Genomic DNA, 21,428 nt, shown 5'->3' on the forward strand with positions numbered 1-21,428 from the left:
AAACGGGATAAATGCAAAAAGAAAAAAAAATTACATGAAATCACATTATATTCAAAATGCAGAAAATAAAAGACAAAGAAAAGAAAACACACCTTGCCAAGAATTGCATTTAACTTCTCCTCAGACACCATGCAAACAAATACAGAATGGAAAGAACTAAAGTGCTGAGAAAAACAAAACAAAACAAAAAAACAAAACACTACCTCTAATTCTGTATCTGCAAAATTATTCTTCCAAGATCTGTTCATATTTTTTCTATTGTATCTGCAAAATTATTTCTCAAAAGATTTTTTTCAAGCAAACAAAAATGAGGAGATTTGTTGCCAGGGAGTACTTTGAAAGTACTTATTCCTCAAAAGATTTTTTTTTCAAGCTAACAAAAAAATGCTCAATTAAAACCACCAATGGCATAAAAAGGTAGAAGACAAAAAATAAGAACAAAGAACAAAGGCAATAAATAAAAAACAATAACAAATATGGTAGCTTTTAACCCAATTAGATAAAAACTTTGTTAATAGTCCAAATATACCAACAAAAGACAGAGATTGCCAGAATGTATCAAAAACAAGACCCAACTATATGTTGTCTAAAAGAAGCCCAGTTCAAATATGAAGACACATACAGATTAAACGGAACGAGATGGAGACAGATATACATGGTACCACTAATCACATAAAAGCTGGAGTAGCTATGTTCATTGCAGATAAACCAGATTTCAAAGCAAGAAAAGTTAATAAACCGGTAGATCCAGACAGTGAAATACTACTCAATGCTAAAAAGAAATGAGCTATCATGTCATAGAAGAGCATGGAGGAATCTTAATTAAATGTGATTAAGTGGAAGAAGTCAATCTGAAAAGTCTACCTATTGTGTAATTTCAACTGCCTGGAATTAGGGAAAAGGTAAAACTATGGCGAGTGAAAAGATTAGTGGTTGCCAGGGGATGAGAGGGAGGGAGGGATGAATAGGCAGAGCAGGATTTTTAGCATAGTAAAAATATCCTGTATGATACTACGATGGTGAACACATCATACATTTGTTAAAACCCATGAAATGCACAACACCAAGAGTGAACTCTTATGTAAACTATAGACTGAGTGATCATATTTCAACATAGGTTCATGAATTGTAACAAATGTACCTCTATGTGAGATGTCATTAGCGGAGAAGGCTGTGCATGTGTGGGGATGGGGAGTATATGGAAACTCTGTACTTTTCTCTCCAGTTTTCTTTGAGCTTAATGCTCTAATAAAGTTTATTAATTTAAAAAAATAACAGAGATAATAATAGTGCTTTTGAGAGCATTGCTTGGCATGTAGTGATGTTCAATAAAAGCTTATCAGTACTAAGATATAGATTCTTCTGACTGTGATTCCTCACAATTTCAACCTTCTTTCCTCTTACTCCTTTATCCTCCTCCTCCTCCTCTTCTCCCACTCTCTTTCATTTTCTCTCTCCCCACCTCCTCTCTCTCCTTCACTCATTATCTATTTCTCAGGGTCTGCCTCAGAGACATAAAATTATCTGTACTGGTTGAACTGAAAATGATGCTGTTCATTCTTTTTCTGTCAACTCCCAGGACACACAAATAGTAGGCAATGTGTACAGTTTATACGGAGAATTGACTTAAAAGACTGTTGGTAGTCATGACTACCAAAACGAGATGTTTTAACAATTTTAAGACTGACCAGGACTAATGGGAATTCCACAAACTAAAATCTTTGGAAACTATCTGTATATATCTTAAAAAAAAAAAAAAAAAAAAAAAAAAACTTAGCAGAAGAGAGATACTATAAGTGAGTTTTACCCAGAACATCTTCATTTTCGTAGAGACATTACCATCTTTTGAAAGAGTAGAAAGTGTCTGACTTCTAATCTCTTTTAAAATCCAGAGGCTTTGAACTGACTACTATAGTAAGACACTCCTTAGAGGTCCAACAAAGTAAACTGCTATCATTAAATTCAGTTCATTCCCATATTCAAATCAGGGATGAAAAAGTATTGCTGGATTGGACGTGACAGTGAAGGATGAGAAAGAGTGTTCTAAAACATTGTTTCCTTGTGCATTGCTGTGGTCAGATGTAGAGCCGTTCGTTTCATCCTTTAAATGAAGGAATGAAGTGGGTATGGTCCAAAGGAGAAATGTTAGTTCTGCTGATTTTTAGAAGTTCTTTTCTGTGAGGGAAAAAATAGATGTAGCACAAATAACAGCTGTACTAACAGCAACAACAGAGTAGTAACTTTTATCAGCACATATGAAACTGAGCAACATTTATGGATTAATAGAAATGTGAATGTCTAATGTGAATAAATTATTCAAGTAAAAGTAATAATTTAGTGTGTGAAACTCAGGTCATCTAAATCTAAACTAATTTTGTAAATTCTAAAATAAGCAAAAATATATAATGTAGTAAAAATGTTTAATATGATTTATATATACTATATCATAGTGGTATATACAGTATTATATTTACATGTAGTATGTGTACTACATGTAAATATTTAAGATATGGACAATCATAATTATAAATATTTTATTGTAATCACTGAAAATTATAAATTGATTATTCTTACCTATATATAGTATTTCATGCATCTTAAGATTTAATTTCATAATATTGTACTAGTAAGATAATTATAGTTTGTATACCTTTGAATATTACTAGTTAGGTTTATTTATTTTTTAATAAATGCCTCTTCACAAAAAGAGATTCATGGACTTATAAACTGGTAATATTCATTGAAATCAGATTTTAATAAAATTAGACTCGCATGTAGAAAAAAGTAGTATTTTTAAATTAATTGCATCATATCAGTCACCTCCCTTTTTATAACTCAGTCATAGAGTTTGTATGATATTCTTTCTGGGGAAAGTAAAATACTAATCAGCAAAAACATGTCAGTAATATAAATTTTTAAGTTCTATTGAGTAAATCAAATCTATTTCCATTATAGCAGAGAAATGGCAAACAATATGATGTTTCTTCTGACACAAAGAATTACAATCAACCTGTATATGAATAATTTGTGAGCTATTCTATTTGTAGCTTTATGTGTGTGTTAGTGTGGCACTGTGAGGTTAGCTCATAGAAGGCCTTTATAGAAGGCTACGGGGATTTGTGCTGAAGACAAAGGAGCACCATTTCTATTCAGAATCAATAATATTTATTCTGCTAAGTTGCAATGTGTTCGGGGTAAAGATATTAGTCTCTTTTGCGTTTTCTTTATAATAAAGTATTCTGTTGTACTCTTTCGGATAAAATTTCAATACGTTGTTACTAATTGGTAGGGGTCCTGATTCATGCTATAGAACTATTACAGACTCACTGCTGTGCTTCCTATCTTCCTTTGCCAAGTTGAGAGGGTTTTTTAGATATAATTTAGTAACTTATAAGATCCACCTTCTTGGTTAATTTATTAGATGTTCCCATGACTCAGAATTAACTTTATTTTGTAAAGCATATCAAAGTTAATATAATTAGTTTAAATCTATATGATCTTTTAAGACAGCAAATATTGCAGAGTATTATTTTAGATGTTATTTTGTAATCAGAAGCCAGTAATTCAATACTATATAACATAGTTTGTAAGATATTTAATACCTGTTTCATATAAAGACCTTGTTGGTTTTTTCATTTATAATTGAAAGAGAAATAAATTTGGAGTGTGTTCAAATAGAATTGCCAGAAGAGGCTTTTGGAAGCAGCAGGAAAACACTCTGCCTAACCCCAATTAGTCTTGTTTTCCATATTCAGGGCAGTTCTGTTTTTCAACATATCCACTAAACAGGCTGATAATGAAAATTAATATGGTTAGAAAGCAATTCAAAAGGAAATGTTTACTGCTTATAATTGTTGTTTCTTGTCATCATTTTCATAAAACCTGTTAGCACTGAAAAAAGGTTCAAAGAGTGTGTGAGCCAGAAAGTAGGCAGGTTGCACCTGAGTTATATAATAGATGCGCTCCTGCAAAGCAACATGGAAGTCAGTTTTTAGAAAATTGAATTATATTTTTATTGCACTGTTTAAATTTACTGCTTCTCAGAATATGTAAAACCTAATTATAGAATTAAATAATTCATACATAAACCCATATGTAAAGACTATCCTTTTTCAGATATTTTCTGGTGGACTTATCAATAGTGTAAAAAGCCCTAACCATAAGAAAAATGCTGGATACTCATTATTACCTTTTCTCATCCCATTTTATTTATAAAAATATTTTTCTGATTTTTGTTTCATAGTACCACAAATCATTTTAGTTGTATCTGTGTTTGTCTAAGAATATGGCATTTGCCTAACGTGCAGAATTGGACATGCCATAGGGGGATCAAAGGTGAATCAAACAGAGATCTATTTTTCAGAGAATGTATAGTATAGGATAGATGACATCGTTTACAGACTTTTTTACCTAGTCTCACATCTCACATTAGTTTCAATGCCCCTGGTGACAGCAAATATCAGGAAAAATGGTGAAGGGAATGAGATGGCACATTTGTCCAGGACCTCCCAAAACAAACCTACAACTCCTAACTTGGAGTTTCCTTCTGTGAAGCTAAAATCTGAGCTCCATGAGGGTAATCTTTGCATATTTGCTCAACACTATTCCTTGATGAGTACTTGGGATGTAGTAGTCACTTGATAGATGTTTGCTGAATGCGTGAATTCATTAGTGACTCCCAGTAGGACAGGCAAAAATAATCTGAAGAAACAGTGTCTAAAGCCATATCTATCGTAGAATCAACAGATATACAACAGCCACGTAGTTTCCAAGTTGTATGCTAAGGGTCCTATTTACTTACCACCCAAGTTCATCTCTTTGTAAACATAACCATTTTCCTCTACTAATGGCATCCAGACTTCTTCCAGTGTCTAGCTAGCTACATTGTATCTCAACTTGACTGGCATATGGCTTTTCTTCTTACAGTATCATTAAAAATTGCTGCACGTGCAGTTCAGAATCTGCAAACCTGCTTCATCAGTGAAATTCCAACTATATTATAGGCTTTTTGGGTCACAAGAAAGCAAACTCACCCAGAACTCATTCTCCTCCATGTCTTCTTAGAATTCACACTTAGAACATTCTATTTCTACTAAAGTCTCTTTACTACCTTCATCCAAATTAATTAGGTTTACTGTATCAATTCTATTATATATTTATGCCAATCGTAATGTAAGATAAAAATATGCATAGACCAAACAAGTTGTGGATGGAAAGCTTTGAGGAGCTCAACTTTGGGAGAATATTCAAGTAGGCCTTGAATTAAGGAAGAAATTTTCTAACTAGGATTTGAGGATATTCCACAGAGATAGAACAGTATGAACACTAGTAGAGCAACAAAATGAAGTGTGGTTCCACTTTACCAGGAGATAGGTATGTGCAGAGGCACTGAAGAGTAGGACCATGGAGGGCCTGGCTTACTTGATAATTATACTGTAGCCACTGAAGTTTCTTAACCAAAGATCTCAGGTAATTATGATTGAATAAAATTGACATGGCAGCAACGATGACTAATAGACACTCTAAGAAGGAAGGCCAGTTAGAAAAAAACTACTACAGGCCGGGCGCCATGACTTGTGCCTGTAAGGTCAGTACTTTGGGAGGCCAAGGTGGGTAGATCATGAGGTCAGGAGATCGAGACCATCTTGGCTAACTAAAGATACAAAAAATTATCTAGGCTTGGTGGCGTGTGCCTGTAATCCTAGGCTGAGGCAGGAGAATTGCTTGAACCCGGGATTCAGAGGTTGCAGTGAGCTGAAATTGTGCCACTGCACTCCAGCCTGGTAACAGAGCGAGGACTCCGTCTCAAAAAAAAAAAAAAAAAAAAAAAAAAAGAAAGAAAGCAAGCTTCTGCAACAGTTTAGCTGAAACAATGAGAACTTAAAGAAGTGTAATGGGCCTGGCGTGGCGGCTGACACCTGTAATCCCAGCACTTTGGGAGGTCGACGTGGGCGGATCAGGAGGTCAAGAGATCGAGACCACCCTGGCCAACATGGTGAAACCCCATTTTTACTAAAAATACAAAATTTGCTGGGCATGGTGGCGCGTGCCTGTAGTCCCAGCTACTCGAGAGGCTGAGGCTTGAACCTGGGAGGTGGAGGTTGCAGTGAGCCGAGATTGTGCCACTGCACTCCAGCCTGGCACCTAGTGACAAAATGAGACCCTGTCTCAGAAAAAAAAAAAAAAAATACTAATGGAAGAATACAAGGTTTGATCTAAGCAAGAGGTGTCACGAACTACCAACTAGTTTGGGAAGAGATGAGTGGATAATGATGCTGAGTTTCAAAGTTTGGAACACTAAGTACTATGAATAAGAAACTGAAGGAGATGTAGAAAAGACAGATGATTAGAGGACTCGGGACAGATCACAGAGCCTTGGAAACGATGTGTAATATAAAGTGATTGAAGGAACAGTCTGCAAAAGGTAGGTGAGAAGACAGCCAAAGTACAGAGAAGTGTCATGAAAGGCAAGGAAAGAGAAAGTTTTAATAAAAGCGGACGTTTAGTATTATGTAGATTTCTAGGCATACAGGCACTGATGAAGGATTTGCTAACAAGGCCTTAATATACTTTGGAAAAAAAACAGATTCTTCACCTGGATCATCCCAAACTGTTCTTGTTAAAAACAAACAAACAAACAAAAAACAAAAAACACATTCAGTAAAATGCAGAACCAGGTAGATAAATTTCAAAAAGTAAAAGATAGTGCATAGAAGGCTGAGAAGTGGTAACTTTTGCGATACTTAAGTCAAGCACTTTAATAATAGTTAACTTCTATTATTTATATCTGACTCTCACAAGTAACCTTCACAAGTCATATGCATCAACAGGGTGTTAACTTTCTTTTGCACAACAGGATATAACACTGTAAACAAATGAGGTGCCATACCTAAAAGCAAGACTTAACTAGAAAGTATTCTTGATTTAAAAAGGGTTATTATTTGGAGGAGAGGATTTTAGAGATAATTTTGAGAAAATGTTTTTGGAGAAGGCTATTTTGTAGACCTCACTCCCACCATCTTCCACCACCATATCTGATGTGTCTGGGGATAGCTACAGCTGGAGTCCTTGGAAAGTAACACCATGGACTGTGGACCTTATAGACTCATACATTGATAGCTGGGCTAAAGTAGCACTCTGTGTGTGTGTGTGTGTGTGTGTGTGTGTGTGTGTGTGTGTGTGTCTGGAAGGAAAAGGAGAAGAGAAAGGAAGAGAGAGAAGGCTGGGTGCAGTGGCTCACGCCTATAACACCAGCACTTTGTGAGGCCAAGGCAGGTCTATCACTTGAGGTCAGGAGTTCAAGACCAGCCTGTCCAACATAGCAAACCCCATCACTAGTGAAAACACAAAAATTAGCGGGGCATGGTGGCGTGTACCTGTAATCCCAGCTACTCAGGAGGCAGAGCACACAGTGAGCCAATACTGCAGCACTGTGCTCCACCCTGGACAACAGAGCAGCTAAAAAAAAAAAAGAAAAAGAAAAAAAAAAAAGAAAAAAAAAAGTTTTGTTGGAAGTTAACTATATCCCACAGCCTGGACAACAGACTTCATCTCAAAAAAAAAAAAAAAAAAAGAGTATTTGGTTGGAAACTAACTATATCCCACATATAGTAGGTAGGAGATGGCAGGGAATTTAAGAGTTTTACCACGGACTAGATATGTACCCCTCAGGAAAAAACAATTGACCTAAAGTCACTTTATATTCTTTCCAAATGCTGCTTCTTGTTAAGTGACCAAGTTGACCTTATCACTCTCGTTAGCTTAACTAAACTTCAGAAAGTCTTCTTGACCTTATGTCCCTGGTCTCCCTTAGAGTACTTATTTTAGAAAAATTTCCATATTGTTATTTCTTTACTGCCTTTGAAACGTAAATCTTTTAAAGATCTTCCTGTCAGTTTTACCAGCAGCAATATCTTTCTCAAGTATCTTGGAACCACAGCCCCCTCCCCACCAAAGTCTAATTAATGAAGACAGCACCCCATCTGACCACTGCTACTGGAGAGTATAAGACTAATTTCAATAGGTACATTGACTCCAGTTGTAAAACTATATTCTGATACAAAGATAAGAGTAAGATTACTTATCCTTTGAGTAAACACAATTAGCAAACAGGGACAGCCTGAGTTCTCTCTCTCACCCCAGCTCTTAAAAACTCCCTTCCTTTATAACAAAGGAGTTGAGCTCAGACTGAGTTCTGAGCTCTCACTTACTGCAATAGCCTTGAGAAAAGTCTTCCTTACCTATTTAACTTGGTCTGTGCAATGTTTGCACTGACACAGGCAAGTCATTGCCAACAATAAGAATTTGAAAAATCAGAACAGGACTAACATAGAATTGACCAGCCAAAGAAGACAAGCTATAGCTGCAAATCCGACGCACGACAATTGACAAAGGGTTTCCAAAGACTGAATCAGTGCTCGTGAGTTACAGCGTTACCAGATTTAGCAACTAAAAATACAGGATTCTTAGATTTAAATTTGTGGTTTTATTGAGACATACTTACACTATACTTATACTAAAAACACCAGACACAGTGGCTCACACCTGTAATCCCAGCACTTTGGGAGGCCAGTGTTGTGGATCACCTGAGTTCAGGAGTTCAAGACCACCCTGGCCAACATGGTGAAACCTCGTCTCTACTAAAAATGCAAAAATTATCTAGGTGTGGTGGTACATGCCTGTAACCCCAGCTACTCAGGAGGCTAAGGCAGGAGAATCGCTTGAACCCAGGAGGTGGAGGTTGGAGTGAGCCACGACCACACCATTGCACTCCAGCCTGAGTGACAGAACAACACTCTGTCTCCAACAAAAAAAACAAAACAAAAACTTATTTGTTGTTTAACTAAGCAGCCTGTATTCTATCTGGCATCTCTACCATGAAAGAAACCATCAGTTTTAAACATGTTGCATTCCTAAAGAGCAAGATGCCTGGTGACAACAGTGCAATTGCCAGTTCTTACAGCTCTTCCTTCCTGTGTAATCTCTACCCACCCCACCTTGCTTTCTCCCCATTCAAAGCTGGAAGGGTCAGAAACAGCAGCTAACCTGAAGGAGAGGTAATAAAGAGAAAAAGAACAGAAACCAAGTTATTTTTGCCCCTCAAGGAAGACAACAAGTTTCAGTCTACCTACAGAGACAGGCTGGTGGAAGAGGGTAGGAGAAATCACGTATCTGATGGAAGATTTAAATGTTACTAAATTTCTTAGACTGGATATTAGTTTCTCACTCATTCTATGACTTAGAGAGAAGTTAAGAATCATCAGAAATTCTACATTTCCAACCAGTGGCAGAGAAAATTCCCCCCACTGTGAGAAAGACAAAAATGAAAGCTGGCTGGGCACAGTGACTCTTGCTTATAATACCAGCACTTTGGGAGGCTGAGGTGGGTGGACTGCTTGAGCTCAGGAGTTTGAGACGATCCTGTGCAACATGGTGAAACCTCATCTCTACTATAAATACAAAAATCAGCCAGGTGTAGTGGCACATGGCTGTATTCCCAATTACTTGGGAGGCTGAGGCAGATGGATCACCTGAGCTTAAGAGTGTGAGGCTGAAGTGAGCCAAGATTGCTCCACTGCACTTTAGCTGGAATGACAAAGTGACACACTGTCTCAAAAAAGAAAAGTTGTATTTCCAACATCCCGTGTCTTATGATCGTTTGATGTACCAATTATATTTTAATAGATATGAATACAGATCTATGACAATGAAATAATATTTTACATTTTATGTGTACCAAGATTTGGAGAGATTAGTCATTGAACTAAAAAAATATACAAGAAAAAAACAAACGACCTATCAAAAAGTGAGCAAAGATATGAACAGACACTTCAAAAGAAGACATTTATGTGGCCAACAAACATACGAAAAAAATGCTCATTATCGCTGGTCATTAGAGAAATACAAATCAAAACTACGTTGAGATACCATCTCATACCAGTTAGAAAGGCAATCATTTAAAAAATCTAGAGACAACAGATGCTGGAGAAGATGCGGAGAAATAGGAACATTTTTACTCTGTTGATGGGAGTGTAAATTACTTCAACCATTGTGGAAGACAGTATGACACTTCCTCAAGAATCTAGAAATAGAAATTCCATTTGACCCGACAATCCCGTTACTGGGTATGTATCCAAAGGATTATAAATCATTCTATTATGAAGACATATGCACACATTATGTTCATTGCGGCACTGTTTACAATAGCAAAGATCTGGAACCAACCCAAATGCCCATCAATGATAGACTGGACAAGGAAAATGTGGCACCTATACACCATGGAATACTATACAGTTATAAAAAAGGATGCATTCATGTCCTTTGCAGGGATATGGATAAAGCTGAAAACCATCATTCTCAGTAAACTGACACAGGAACAGGAAACCAGACACTGCATATTCTCACTTATGAGTGGATGTTCAACAATGAGAACACATGGACACAGGGAGGGGAACATCACGCACTAGGGTCTGTTGTGGGATGGGGGGCTAGGGGAGGGATAGCAGGTGGTGGGGAGATGGGGGCGGGATAACATTAGGATAAATACCTAATGTAGGTGATGGGGGGATGAAAGCAGCAAACCACCATGGCATGTGTATACATATGTAACAATCCTGCAAGATCTGCACATGTACCCCAGAACTTAAAGTATAATTTTTTTAAAAGGCAAAAAACATCTAAAACTAATAACCCTGCATACTATAGTAATTCTACTTCTATAACACCCAAGTATTACTGAAAAGCTCTAAATAGTAATAAACTTTAATAAAACTCCTCTGTGTAACAGTTCTCTAATCTTTGGGTGTCACAGAATTTTTCTCACTTTTTATTGACATTTAATTACAAATAAAATATATCAATTTTAAGTGTATAACTTGATGTTGAATTGTTTGTAACACAAAGGATAAATACTTGAGGTGACTGATACTCCATTAACCATGATGTGATTATTATACATTGTACTCCTGTATCAAAATAGCTCACGAAACCCATATATATGTATGTACCTACAATGTAACCACCAAATTAAAAATTTGAAAAAACATACAACCTTTGCATCAGAAAACATCACAAAAAAATCTAGTGAAAAACAGATTTCACGTATGCAAGTACACAGATTTGTTTCAGACAATTTCAGGGTGTTTGTTACTTTCGTAAACCAACCCATGAATAAAATTCTTATTCAAAGTCTTTTCCTCTGTACTGGTTGTAAATTATTTGAGGCAATAAATATAAATTTATTATACTTCTATATCTAAAGTTCTTAAAAATGGACCTATTGTTTAAAATATTACTGTTGCCTTTTTAAATGAATCCTAACTGTAAATGCTAAGTTTTTATCTACTTGAGTAGCAATATAATGCTATCAGAACATATTAATATGATTTTCTTTTTAGATGCAGGTTTATTTCTTCCATCTTTCAACGGGAATTCCTATGTAGAACTGCCCTTTTTGAAGTCTGTCCTGGAGAAGGAACATAACAGAACTGTTACCATCTACCTGACTATAAAAACAAATAGTTTAAATGGAACTATTCTTTACAGTGAGTATTAAATGTCTGACTTCCTATATGTCATATTTCTTTCTGAAACATTAATCTATTGTATCAGTGAATTATTCATTTAAATATTGTGGCCGAGCTTTTCCAGACCAGTGCATGAAGCATTACCACAAAGACATTTTAGTTCTTTGTAGTTTCTCTAGAAGTTTCTTTATGAGTCACTCAATGGAATGTGACTTACCAACAGGCTCTGAGCTGGCAAGACAGAATTTAGCAAGCATATGAATTTGACAGCATATGGCTATAGCAGTAAAACATAAATGCTGCAAATGTTTCAGAGCATATTTTTATGATATAAATTACTAAATATGAATTAAATTCAATACTTGATAACTTGGGAAAAGGCATTCCAAAGCTGTGGTTCATTTGGCAATCAACTTCCTACCACTCTTTTAGCAACATCTATTATCTTGATATAAGCTGTATTTTTTTAAAAGTGGTATTAACAGTATTTGCTTTAGGAAATGTCTTTTCATACAGAGTTTTCTGCATTATTATATACTTTGCTCATAAGGGTCTCTATAAGTAGAATTTATAGGCCTCTTTCTTCTCTGAATGAGTATCACTAAGGCGTATTATCGACAGTATTCAAAATATGACAATGGTTTTCTCTTTTGAAATAAATGCACAATAGTTTTAATAATTCCTCATATTGGAGGTATAATGTCTTTAGTACTTTACTAGATTATCCTCCTTGGGGCAACTTATGATTTCCCAAATGATTTGCTCCTCTACTTTGAAACAGTTTGCTAAATTGATTCATCATTCTGTACATTCAGAACAAAATATAAAAGGTTTTATTTTTTGACTATGAGTAAAATGCCTAAAAGAAGCATTTGGGAAAGCTCGGTGAAGTTAGTAGCTTTTAACATTAAATTAAAACTAAGAATTTATGTTATATTTTAGAAAGAAATCAACTTGTCAGACTAGGCCAGTATTATTTATCCCCCAGCAGCAGAGGCACTCATGTTTAAATGATAGCTTTAGAATATCTGGTTTATTTATGTTAAAAGAGAAAGAGAAGAAAATACCAAAGAAAAAAATTGTTTTTGTATACAGAATCTAAGTGCTGGCAAATGACCATGAAATTTGGAAGTAATAGTGCATTGCAGGAAAAACAAAACAAAACAAAAACACAAAAGACACAAACATAATTGAAAGCCACAGAGAAAAGTGATTTTCGGGTTTTGCAATTTTTTAAGTTATATAGAATTGGAAGGTGTTTCCTCAGGGAAAATGTATTTTACCAACTAAAAACAGCTCATAGTTAATGCAGCACCCAACCACTGGGAATTCTCCTGCTCTGGGTTCACGCTTCTGGCTCATGTTCATACCGACACTTGGGTATGTTCTCTTTGAAGGCCAGAGAAGTACATGCCAACTATATATACATTCCGAGTTGGTACTTTAATTTAAATCCAATAAAAGCCAAGCTGATGATAAAGCCATAGGATCGTTATTGCCTTCCTTATTCAATGACCTATAGGAACAATCAAACCAGAAATTGTTAGTAAGAAAATAATGCCATTGTAATGATTATCAATTTCTACCCTTGTCTTATGTAATTGTTGTTATAGTACTGTTTATTCTAGAGAGTTCCAGAGCCAGTGAAGGGAGAAAATATTTTTGTCTGTAAAGCATTCTTTCTGTGCATTTGTAAGGTGGTAATTTAATCCTACACTGTTGGGAATACCTCAGCACAATGTTTCCTGGGGTTGCTACCTTCTATCCTCTTAGAATTTGTCAACCTCATAAAAGCCTCACAACAGATGAACACAAAGATTTTTGTAATTCAGTTAGATACCCGTAATTTAAAAGGTGTCCCTTAACTTGACTTAAGGGATAATTATATTTGTTTTGAAATCAGGTTATTACTTGCAGGAGCAATTAGAAGTAGTGAGAAAATTAAAACAGATGTTTTACTTCAGATTTTAGGTGTTGATTTTGTTTGAGTTGCTTTGTTTTGCTGATTTTATTATTAAACATTGCAGTTCAACTCAATTCCATTTCACAAACATTTTTTGAACATTTATATTTTATATTATCAAACATTTAAGGGACAAGGAAAGAGAACTACCAGGCTGATAAACCAATGTCAGCTTTGAATTATATTCCTGGTTCAAAACTGCACATTTATTTTGTCTCAGTTTGCCTCACCAACTAATTGATGTTGAAAAGGAACAAAAGAAAGATAAAACTTGAATTCTTATGGGGTTACAGTTAAAAATCTTTAGAAAGGATAGCTTTAAAAAGAACCCTCTGTGGGAGAGAGACAGCTCTGAGAGCAGCAGTCAAGATGAAAAGAAAGCTTTTTGAATCTGGCATTGAACCAATTCAGAATTCTGGAACCCGGTCAAAGGAGCTACTAATAGGTCATGAGAGAAGGGATGAGACCACACAAAATTCTTTAGGTGCACTTTCAGACAATGAGCTCTATTACACAAGCAGTATCAATCAGGAGGTTTCGTCATGGGATATATTACCATGCAGTTGGATCCATTCTGTGCTGCTGCTTTGAAAAGAAATAAGCATGCCCTGTGGAAGTACGTGATCTTTGAGAATTAGGAGCAGACATCTGACAAAGTCCCAGGAAGCAAATTACATGAACAACTCCAGTGGAAGAAGAGGACTCAGAAGCAATAATTATATTACTTAATGTTTGTATTTAAAATAGGAAGCAAAAGAAGGACCACTTTTAGATATTTGTTACAGAGAGTAATTGACAGATGAGTGGAATTATTGAGACCTCTTTTTTTTTTTTTTTTTTTTTTTTTTTTGCATTTAGAAAGGACTAAAAGCAAAGATTTCTGATACTCCTGGAGAAAACAAATTAAATCTAAAGAGTTGTAACACCTGCCTTTCCCTATAAAATGATTTCCAGTAGAATATACAGTATCTTCATTAGATACGTATTATATTCGATTCAAATGATGTGGCAAGGCCAAAGAAATCCCACAGCATTTTCTGGCATCATGTTAGATAGCATCTTCTTTTTTTCTTCTATGGAAAAAGATTGCTCTGTTTTAATCAATTTATTGTGTGCACTGTACAATTCTTTGTCCCTCCTTAATGGGTCCCAGTAGAGGTAGCTCCTGACAGATATAAAAAGGAGTAGGTTTGCAAATATGGATGGCTGAATTCTCAAGTCATTCATGAGAAACTGCTTTTCATCATATTTCATCTTTTTTAGGACAGCAAAGCCAAATTCAACAAATTCTGGTTGCCGAAAAAGTGCATAGCAGTCTTTGGGCAATGTGAGGGATACAAAGTTAAATAAATGATGGGCTACATCCCTAATTTCTCACCTTTTTGTAGATAGGTACATAATTTTTTGGGAAACCTGATTGTGATATGTCTTAAATTAGAAGTATGAATTAAGAACTGGCACAGAGTAGAGAGATTCATTTTACCAGCAGTCTGTGCTTACATCTCCTCATTAAATAGAAAATACCTTTGTATTAATCTGTTTTCACACTGCTGATAAAGACATACCCAAGAATGGGTAAATTATAAAGAAAACGTTAATGGACTCAGTTCCATGTGGCTGGGGAGGCCTTACAATCATGGCAGAAGGCGAAAGGCACACCTTACATGGCAGCAGGAAAGAGAGAATGAGAGCCAAGTGAAAGGGGAAACATCTTAAAAAAACCATCAGATCTCATAAGAATTATTTACCACCACCAGAACAATATAGGGGAAAAAAAAACACCCCCATGATTCAATTATATCCCACCAGGTCCCTCCCACTGGGAATTATGGGAGCTACAATTCAAGATGAAATTTGGGTGGGGACATAGCCAAACTATATCAGCCTTGTAATCTAGGACTGTTTTGTAGTTCTCTTTCCCCTGCACCTCCTAAAAACCTCCACCAGTGCCTTGCATAAAGTAGTCACTTGACTGGAATTGTTCTTAAGTTTTATGTCAGTTACTCAACCTTGATGGTAGTGATAAAATCTAAGTAGGTATTGAATTGAAAATCTAAGTAGGTATTGAATTATCCCATTGAACATCATTATAATTTCTTCCTCTGACAAATGGAAACAGACACAAAGTTCCAAAGTTTAGTCAAAATGTAGCTTGAATCAATGATTTTTCATGGTATTAAAAAATCAGGAATATAGCATGGTTTGCCAAGTTTTTCTGTAACTATCAGAAATATTTGAAGTAGATGTATTTGCAAGCTGCACAGTTTACTTCTGCCATTGTAGCCTGAAAGCAGCTATGAACAATATATAAGTGAATGAGTGTGGCCATGTTTCAATTACTAACTTTATTAACAAAATCAGACAGTGTTGGAATTTGCTCCATCGGCCACAGATTGCCAATCCTTGACCTGGAATTATGTGATTCATTAAACTTCATCTAAAATAGAATAATTATATTCTACTGATACAATTGAAATTTATGAAGAAATAAAGCAATGAGATATACATTTAACATGTTTAAAACAGTGATTGGCAAATGGCAGGCCTGAAGAAAGTGACTTAGATAATGCATTCACTCTCTTCCTCTTGTCTAGGGAATTAAGGTCTTAGGATGCAAGATTTTTGTCTAAGAGGTCTCCTGAATATTATATCCATTTAATAGCCATGTTCATCCTAAAAACAAGGAGACTAAAAATCATGGCATCAAAAATGGGAGAGTAGGAAAACAGACAATTGGTGAAATTTGGAGTTTTCATTTTTATTCATTTCACTCAAACGAAGAGGACCCATTTCCGTGTTTTTATTGGTTAAACACAATTAGCAGGATTACAAAATTTAAAATAGGGTCTCTTTAACTTTCAGAAATTGGCCCAAAGCCAATCTCCAATAGCATGTAATAAACATGGGTGCAATCATTAGTTACATATACCAGCCTGCTGCCATGATCCTTCAGTTCTCCCCAGAACATCTCTGTCTGCCAACTTCCCACTGGCAAACTAGCTAATGCTGACACTGGTTATCATCAGCCCATGTCATCATTGCTGCTCTAAGAGGTCTTCATACCATGAGCAACTGCTGCTGAGGTTGCTACTGGAATTACTGCTGTATACAAATCCAAACGATTAGGGAGAACCAGGAAAGGAGAGTTCTAAAACTACAAAAGCAGCATCTGTGTTCCAACAGAGATCTCAATGCAAGATAACAGAACAGACTTTATCATATGCTATGAAGGCAGCACCAGGGATAAAGAGATCATCTGAATCTGACTGCTGTCACAGGTATCCCTAATTGAAACGTCAGCAGATAACCAAGGATAGATTTGAACCCAAGTCAGTGTGAGCTAGCTGTACAATACAGGGTAAATTTGTTCACCTTTCTATGTTTTAGTTTGACTACAAGTGATGCAAATATGTTTTTATTACCAAACTTCACAAGGTTTGAAATGTATTATCTATGTAAGTATTTTAAAAAATATAAAACACGATGAAAATGCAAGGTGTTTTCCTTTAAAGTAGAGAGAAATCCATGTCATTTGCCAGGCACGGTGGCTCACACCTATAAACCCAACACTTTGGGAGGTCTAGGTAGGTGAATCACCTGAGGTCAGGAGTTCAAGACCAGCCTGGCTAACATGGTGAAACCCCGTCTCTACTAAAAATACAAAATATTAGCCGGGCGTGGTGACGGGCACCTGTAATCCCAGCTACTAGGGAGGTTGAGGCAAGAGAATTGCTTGAACGCAGGAGGTGGAGGTTGCAGTTAGCCGAGACTGTGCCATTGCACTCCAGCCTGGGCAACAAGGCAAAACTCCATCTCAAAAAAAAAAAAAAAAAAAAAAAATCCATGTCACTTTATGGAAATTTCCAGATTTAATAATCTAGGTACCTGATTTAATAATGTAACATCTGCACTGATAACTATTAATTCTATAATGAATTATGTTAGATGTTATTTTAATTCAAACTGATAACCAATGAACCTCTTTTGAGTGTTTACTTATAAATTATCTCAATTGTTGTCGATATTTGAAGCATTATTACAATAGCTCAATTAGAGAAGAATACCCATGTTTAATGAAAGTGATACCATATAAATAATATCTTCAATATTTCAATGACATAATAAAGTATCCATGTCTAGAAAATTCCCAATGTACAATTCAACTCATTATCTAAGCAAACGAAAATTGTAAAAAAGTTGACTAGGATATCATTTTTTCTCCCTTTATGTGATATTTATTTCATTATTATTTCTTTTTTATGAGACTAATTATACATATCTTTACATATCAGATTCAAACTTGTTAGGATTATCTCTCTAAAAGCTATGAGATTTAGATAATAGAATCTATTGTTTTGAAAGGAATACTGTAATTACTATTTATTCTTCTAAGCAGCACTTTTATGCTTAACAAATCTTAAATTAGCAGACACAACCATTTTATAAGCGATAAATAAAATTTGAGAACTAGAGATTTTATACAGTTTTGAAATTTAGTCTGATAAAACATTCAGAAAAAGAAATCAATAAATAATTCATTTGAAAAATTACTGCAAAGCCTGAAAGCATAATGATTACCATAATTACTTCTGCACCAACCTAATATTTCAAGAAGAGGATAGGTTCACTCCTCTCTAATGGATCATCAAGCATCTTTTCAGTAAAACAACAGAATGACTTTCTTTCAGTGGCTTAATAATTAACTCTTCCAGGGAGCTTTCAAGTCCTGCCTGAAGGTAGCACAAATTAGAACATTATGGGGAAAATATTCTAGACACTGCCTTTAACATTTGCCCTATACATGTATTTGCAAACATACATATATATATACACATGCATATATACATACATAGAGAGAGATTCACATTTGCTTGATGTCTAGATTCAGTGAGCAATGTTGAACTAAATTTAATATGACATATGGATTCCTCAATCCATAAGGCTTAATATAAAAATACATACATTTATCTAAGAATAGTCATTACTTAACAATTTTCCTAGTTCTAGTTCGAAAATTCTCAAGTTTTTCCTCTTTTACTAATTACCACTAATTTTTCCATTCTAAAATCAAATAATTTTTATAACTGTATTTGAAAAAATGTCTTTAATACTGTTTGGAAAAACCAGAGTTCCTCCTGAATGTGTTTATTCATAGCTTTTCTCTACTGAAAGAATCCTAGAGTTACATGATACAAAGTCAACTGATTTGAGGGTGAAAAACGTCAATAAAATAATATGTCTTTTATTCCCTACAGTGGTTAATTTGCTATAGAATCAGAGAAACACATCAGCAGTGTCAGATCCTCCAATTTCCCACCTACCATCACATGCTATTTGCATATTTAAAAAAGTGTTACTTAAAACCACAAATTGCTTAATAGAATGAATCAATGTGATAAACTAAAAGCTGTTAATATATAGCAGACTGTAAAGAGAACTAAGTTTCATTGTTCATTTTTATTCCATTACCTTTATTAAAATAGTCTTATTTGGTACTGTACAATGCAATAAAGCCTCTATGGTCCATAATGGGATGTTGGTATACTTGATTAAGACTGTTCATCTCTATAAAAGACTGTTCATCTCTGTCATTGATGCTGAGCTTCCTTTAAAAATTACTTATTCTTGCATCGTACTACATGTATCTTGTTGAATGTGTATAGTCAATCTTTAAAACTCAGTTTTGGAAGTTTTGAAAAACAAACCTTGTGCATATGGCACAACAGCTTGACCCAAATGTTCAGCTGTTCTGTTTTACCCTATGCTATATATCCTATTTTTAAAGCTTATCTCAAAAATGTGAGTCTGAAATGGTAACAACGCAGTTTATAAAAATATTAACAAGTAGAAAACTTCTGAGTAGAAATAATAGAATGCAGCAAGATAACAGACTGTCCTTTAATGCATTCCACCCTTCCTACTCACAAAATCATGGGAGTGGAGAACAAGTCAACAACTCAGGAAAGAAGAACCTTATGCCATTTTATAGTATAACCTTTTACAGATCCACGGAGAAACATATAAGGGCTGGTGCAGTTTTGTATTTCTAAATATGCTCCTTCTCCCAACCACCACCTCGCTTCCACTCCAGAAAAAGGTAAAAAATAATACTAAAAGTTTTAAATTATACCCTCAACTTCGGATAAAGGTAGCCTGGTCAACTGAATAGGAAGCCAGGGGGGAAATAAGGAAAAACACTGAAGAGTGAAGCCAAAAAAACAAAACAAACAAAAAAACCTGCTAATGGATCTCAGAAGATACAGAAAAGGTAAAGCTGCATTGCCCTATGCCAGGCAGTGGGCTAATTTGCACATTGTACAGCTGAAGTCCTCAAAAGTGATAAAAACCCAGATGGGTTGAGTGGATCCCAAAATAGGACATTTAGAAGGATCTCAAATGAGTGATTTTCAACCATATGGCCTTTTGTCATTCTAACTTATTATTAAATCTTTAATGCTGTTATTTTATCTATTTCCTTACTTATGCAATATTGATTTAATCTATTATTATGTATTACTTTGTGTTGCTCTCATACTGAATTTATATTCTCAATAAGTTCTATAGCATATATAGTTCACAAATAAACATCTGAGAATTCAATATTTACTTAAGAATTGTTTACTTTGATGATTTTTTATTAGAAATCAAAATGAAAAAATTAAAAATTGACCCCTGCATTATTTTCGTACTGCTGCTATACAAAGTTACCACTAAAACAACAGAACGGTATTCTCTTACAGTTCTGGAGGTCAGAAATCTGAAATTAGTCTTATGGGGCTAAAGGCAAGCTGTCAGCAGGACTGGTTCCTTCTGGAGGCTCCAGAGGAGAATCCATTCCTTGCCTCCTCCAGCTTCTGGTGGCTGTCAGCATTCTGTGGCTTGTGGCTCCATCACTCCATCTCTGCTTCTGTAGTCACACAGCCTTTTCTCATGTGCCATCAAGTCTCCTTCCTTTCTTTTATAAGGACACTTGTGTCTACATTTAGGGACCACCCAAATAATATAGGATAATCTCTCCATTTCAAGCTCCTTAATTTAATCACATCTGCAAAGTCTCTTTTACAACATCAGGTAACACTCACAGGTTCCAACAACTAGTACGTGGGTGTCCTTGAGTGTCACAATTCAGCTTATTCCAACTCCGTACTTTACATTACACAGAAAAATTAATTCTAGGTAGAGTGTAGAGCTTAACTAAAGCTTATCAGAAGCTAATGGGAATAACTTTATGACTTTTGGGAAGGCAAAGATATCTTAAACATGACATGAAAGGACTAATCTTAACTCCAACAGAAACAATTCATAAACTGATGTACACTAAAATCAAGCATTATATGCTTATCAAACTCACCCTTGAGAAACTGGCAAGTCAATCTACAGAACTGAATAAGATATTTACAATCTATGTAGTTGACAAAGAGCTTGTATTCAATGAGAAAAAAAGCAAACAACTAAATATAAATATGAGCAAGAAACACAGAGTGACATTTCACAACAGAGTGTATCAAAACATACAGTAAACATGAGAATATGTTCAACTTAACCAATATAAGGAAAGTAAAATTAAAGCTATAATAAACAGAATAGGTGAAATCTGCAAGGTCACCAAACCAAGTGATAGTAAGGCTATGGATCAGCTGGCACTCTTGTACGCTGCTGTAAGGAGTTAAATACAAACAATGATTTTGGAAAACTGGCAATAGCTACTAAAGTTAATCATATTTATGCTTTTTGACAGAGCAATTCAACTTCTAGATGTATACACAACAGAAATGTATGCAATTTAACTGAAAGACATATGTAAAATGGTCATAGCAGCATTATTCACAGTAACCAAAACCTACGGGAGAAATGGTTATCTACACTAGAAAGAATAATTGAAGAGATTAATTTAATGGAATATTAACAATGATAATAAATGAATGTGGCATAATGCTACC

At 35.2% G+C, this 21,428-nt stretch overlaps 1 protein-coding gene across 1 annotated transcript in view; it reads left to right on the top strand.

Moving 5' to 3' along the window:
- The window catches only part of LOC141579921 (protein eyes shut homolog), a 535,064-nt gene that overhangs the window by 512,126 nt on the left and 1,510 nt on the right, over positions 1-21,428 (top strand). The window contains exon 9 of the mRNA XM_039467768.2: positions 11,397-11,543. Coding sequence (XP_039323702.2) covers positions 11,397-11,543 — 147 coding nt within the window. The remainder of the gene's footprint in view (positions 1-11,396; positions 11,544-21,428) is intronic.

Source organism: Saimiri boliviensis, chromosome 4 (assembly GCF_048565385.1).
Source record: "Saimiri boliviensis isolate mSaiBol1 chromosome 4, mSaiBol1.pri, whole genome shotgun sequence".
In the NCBI taxonomy this organism is placed as follows: Eukaryota; Metazoa; Chordata; class Mammalia; order Primates; family Cebidae; genus Saimiri; species Saimiri boliviensis.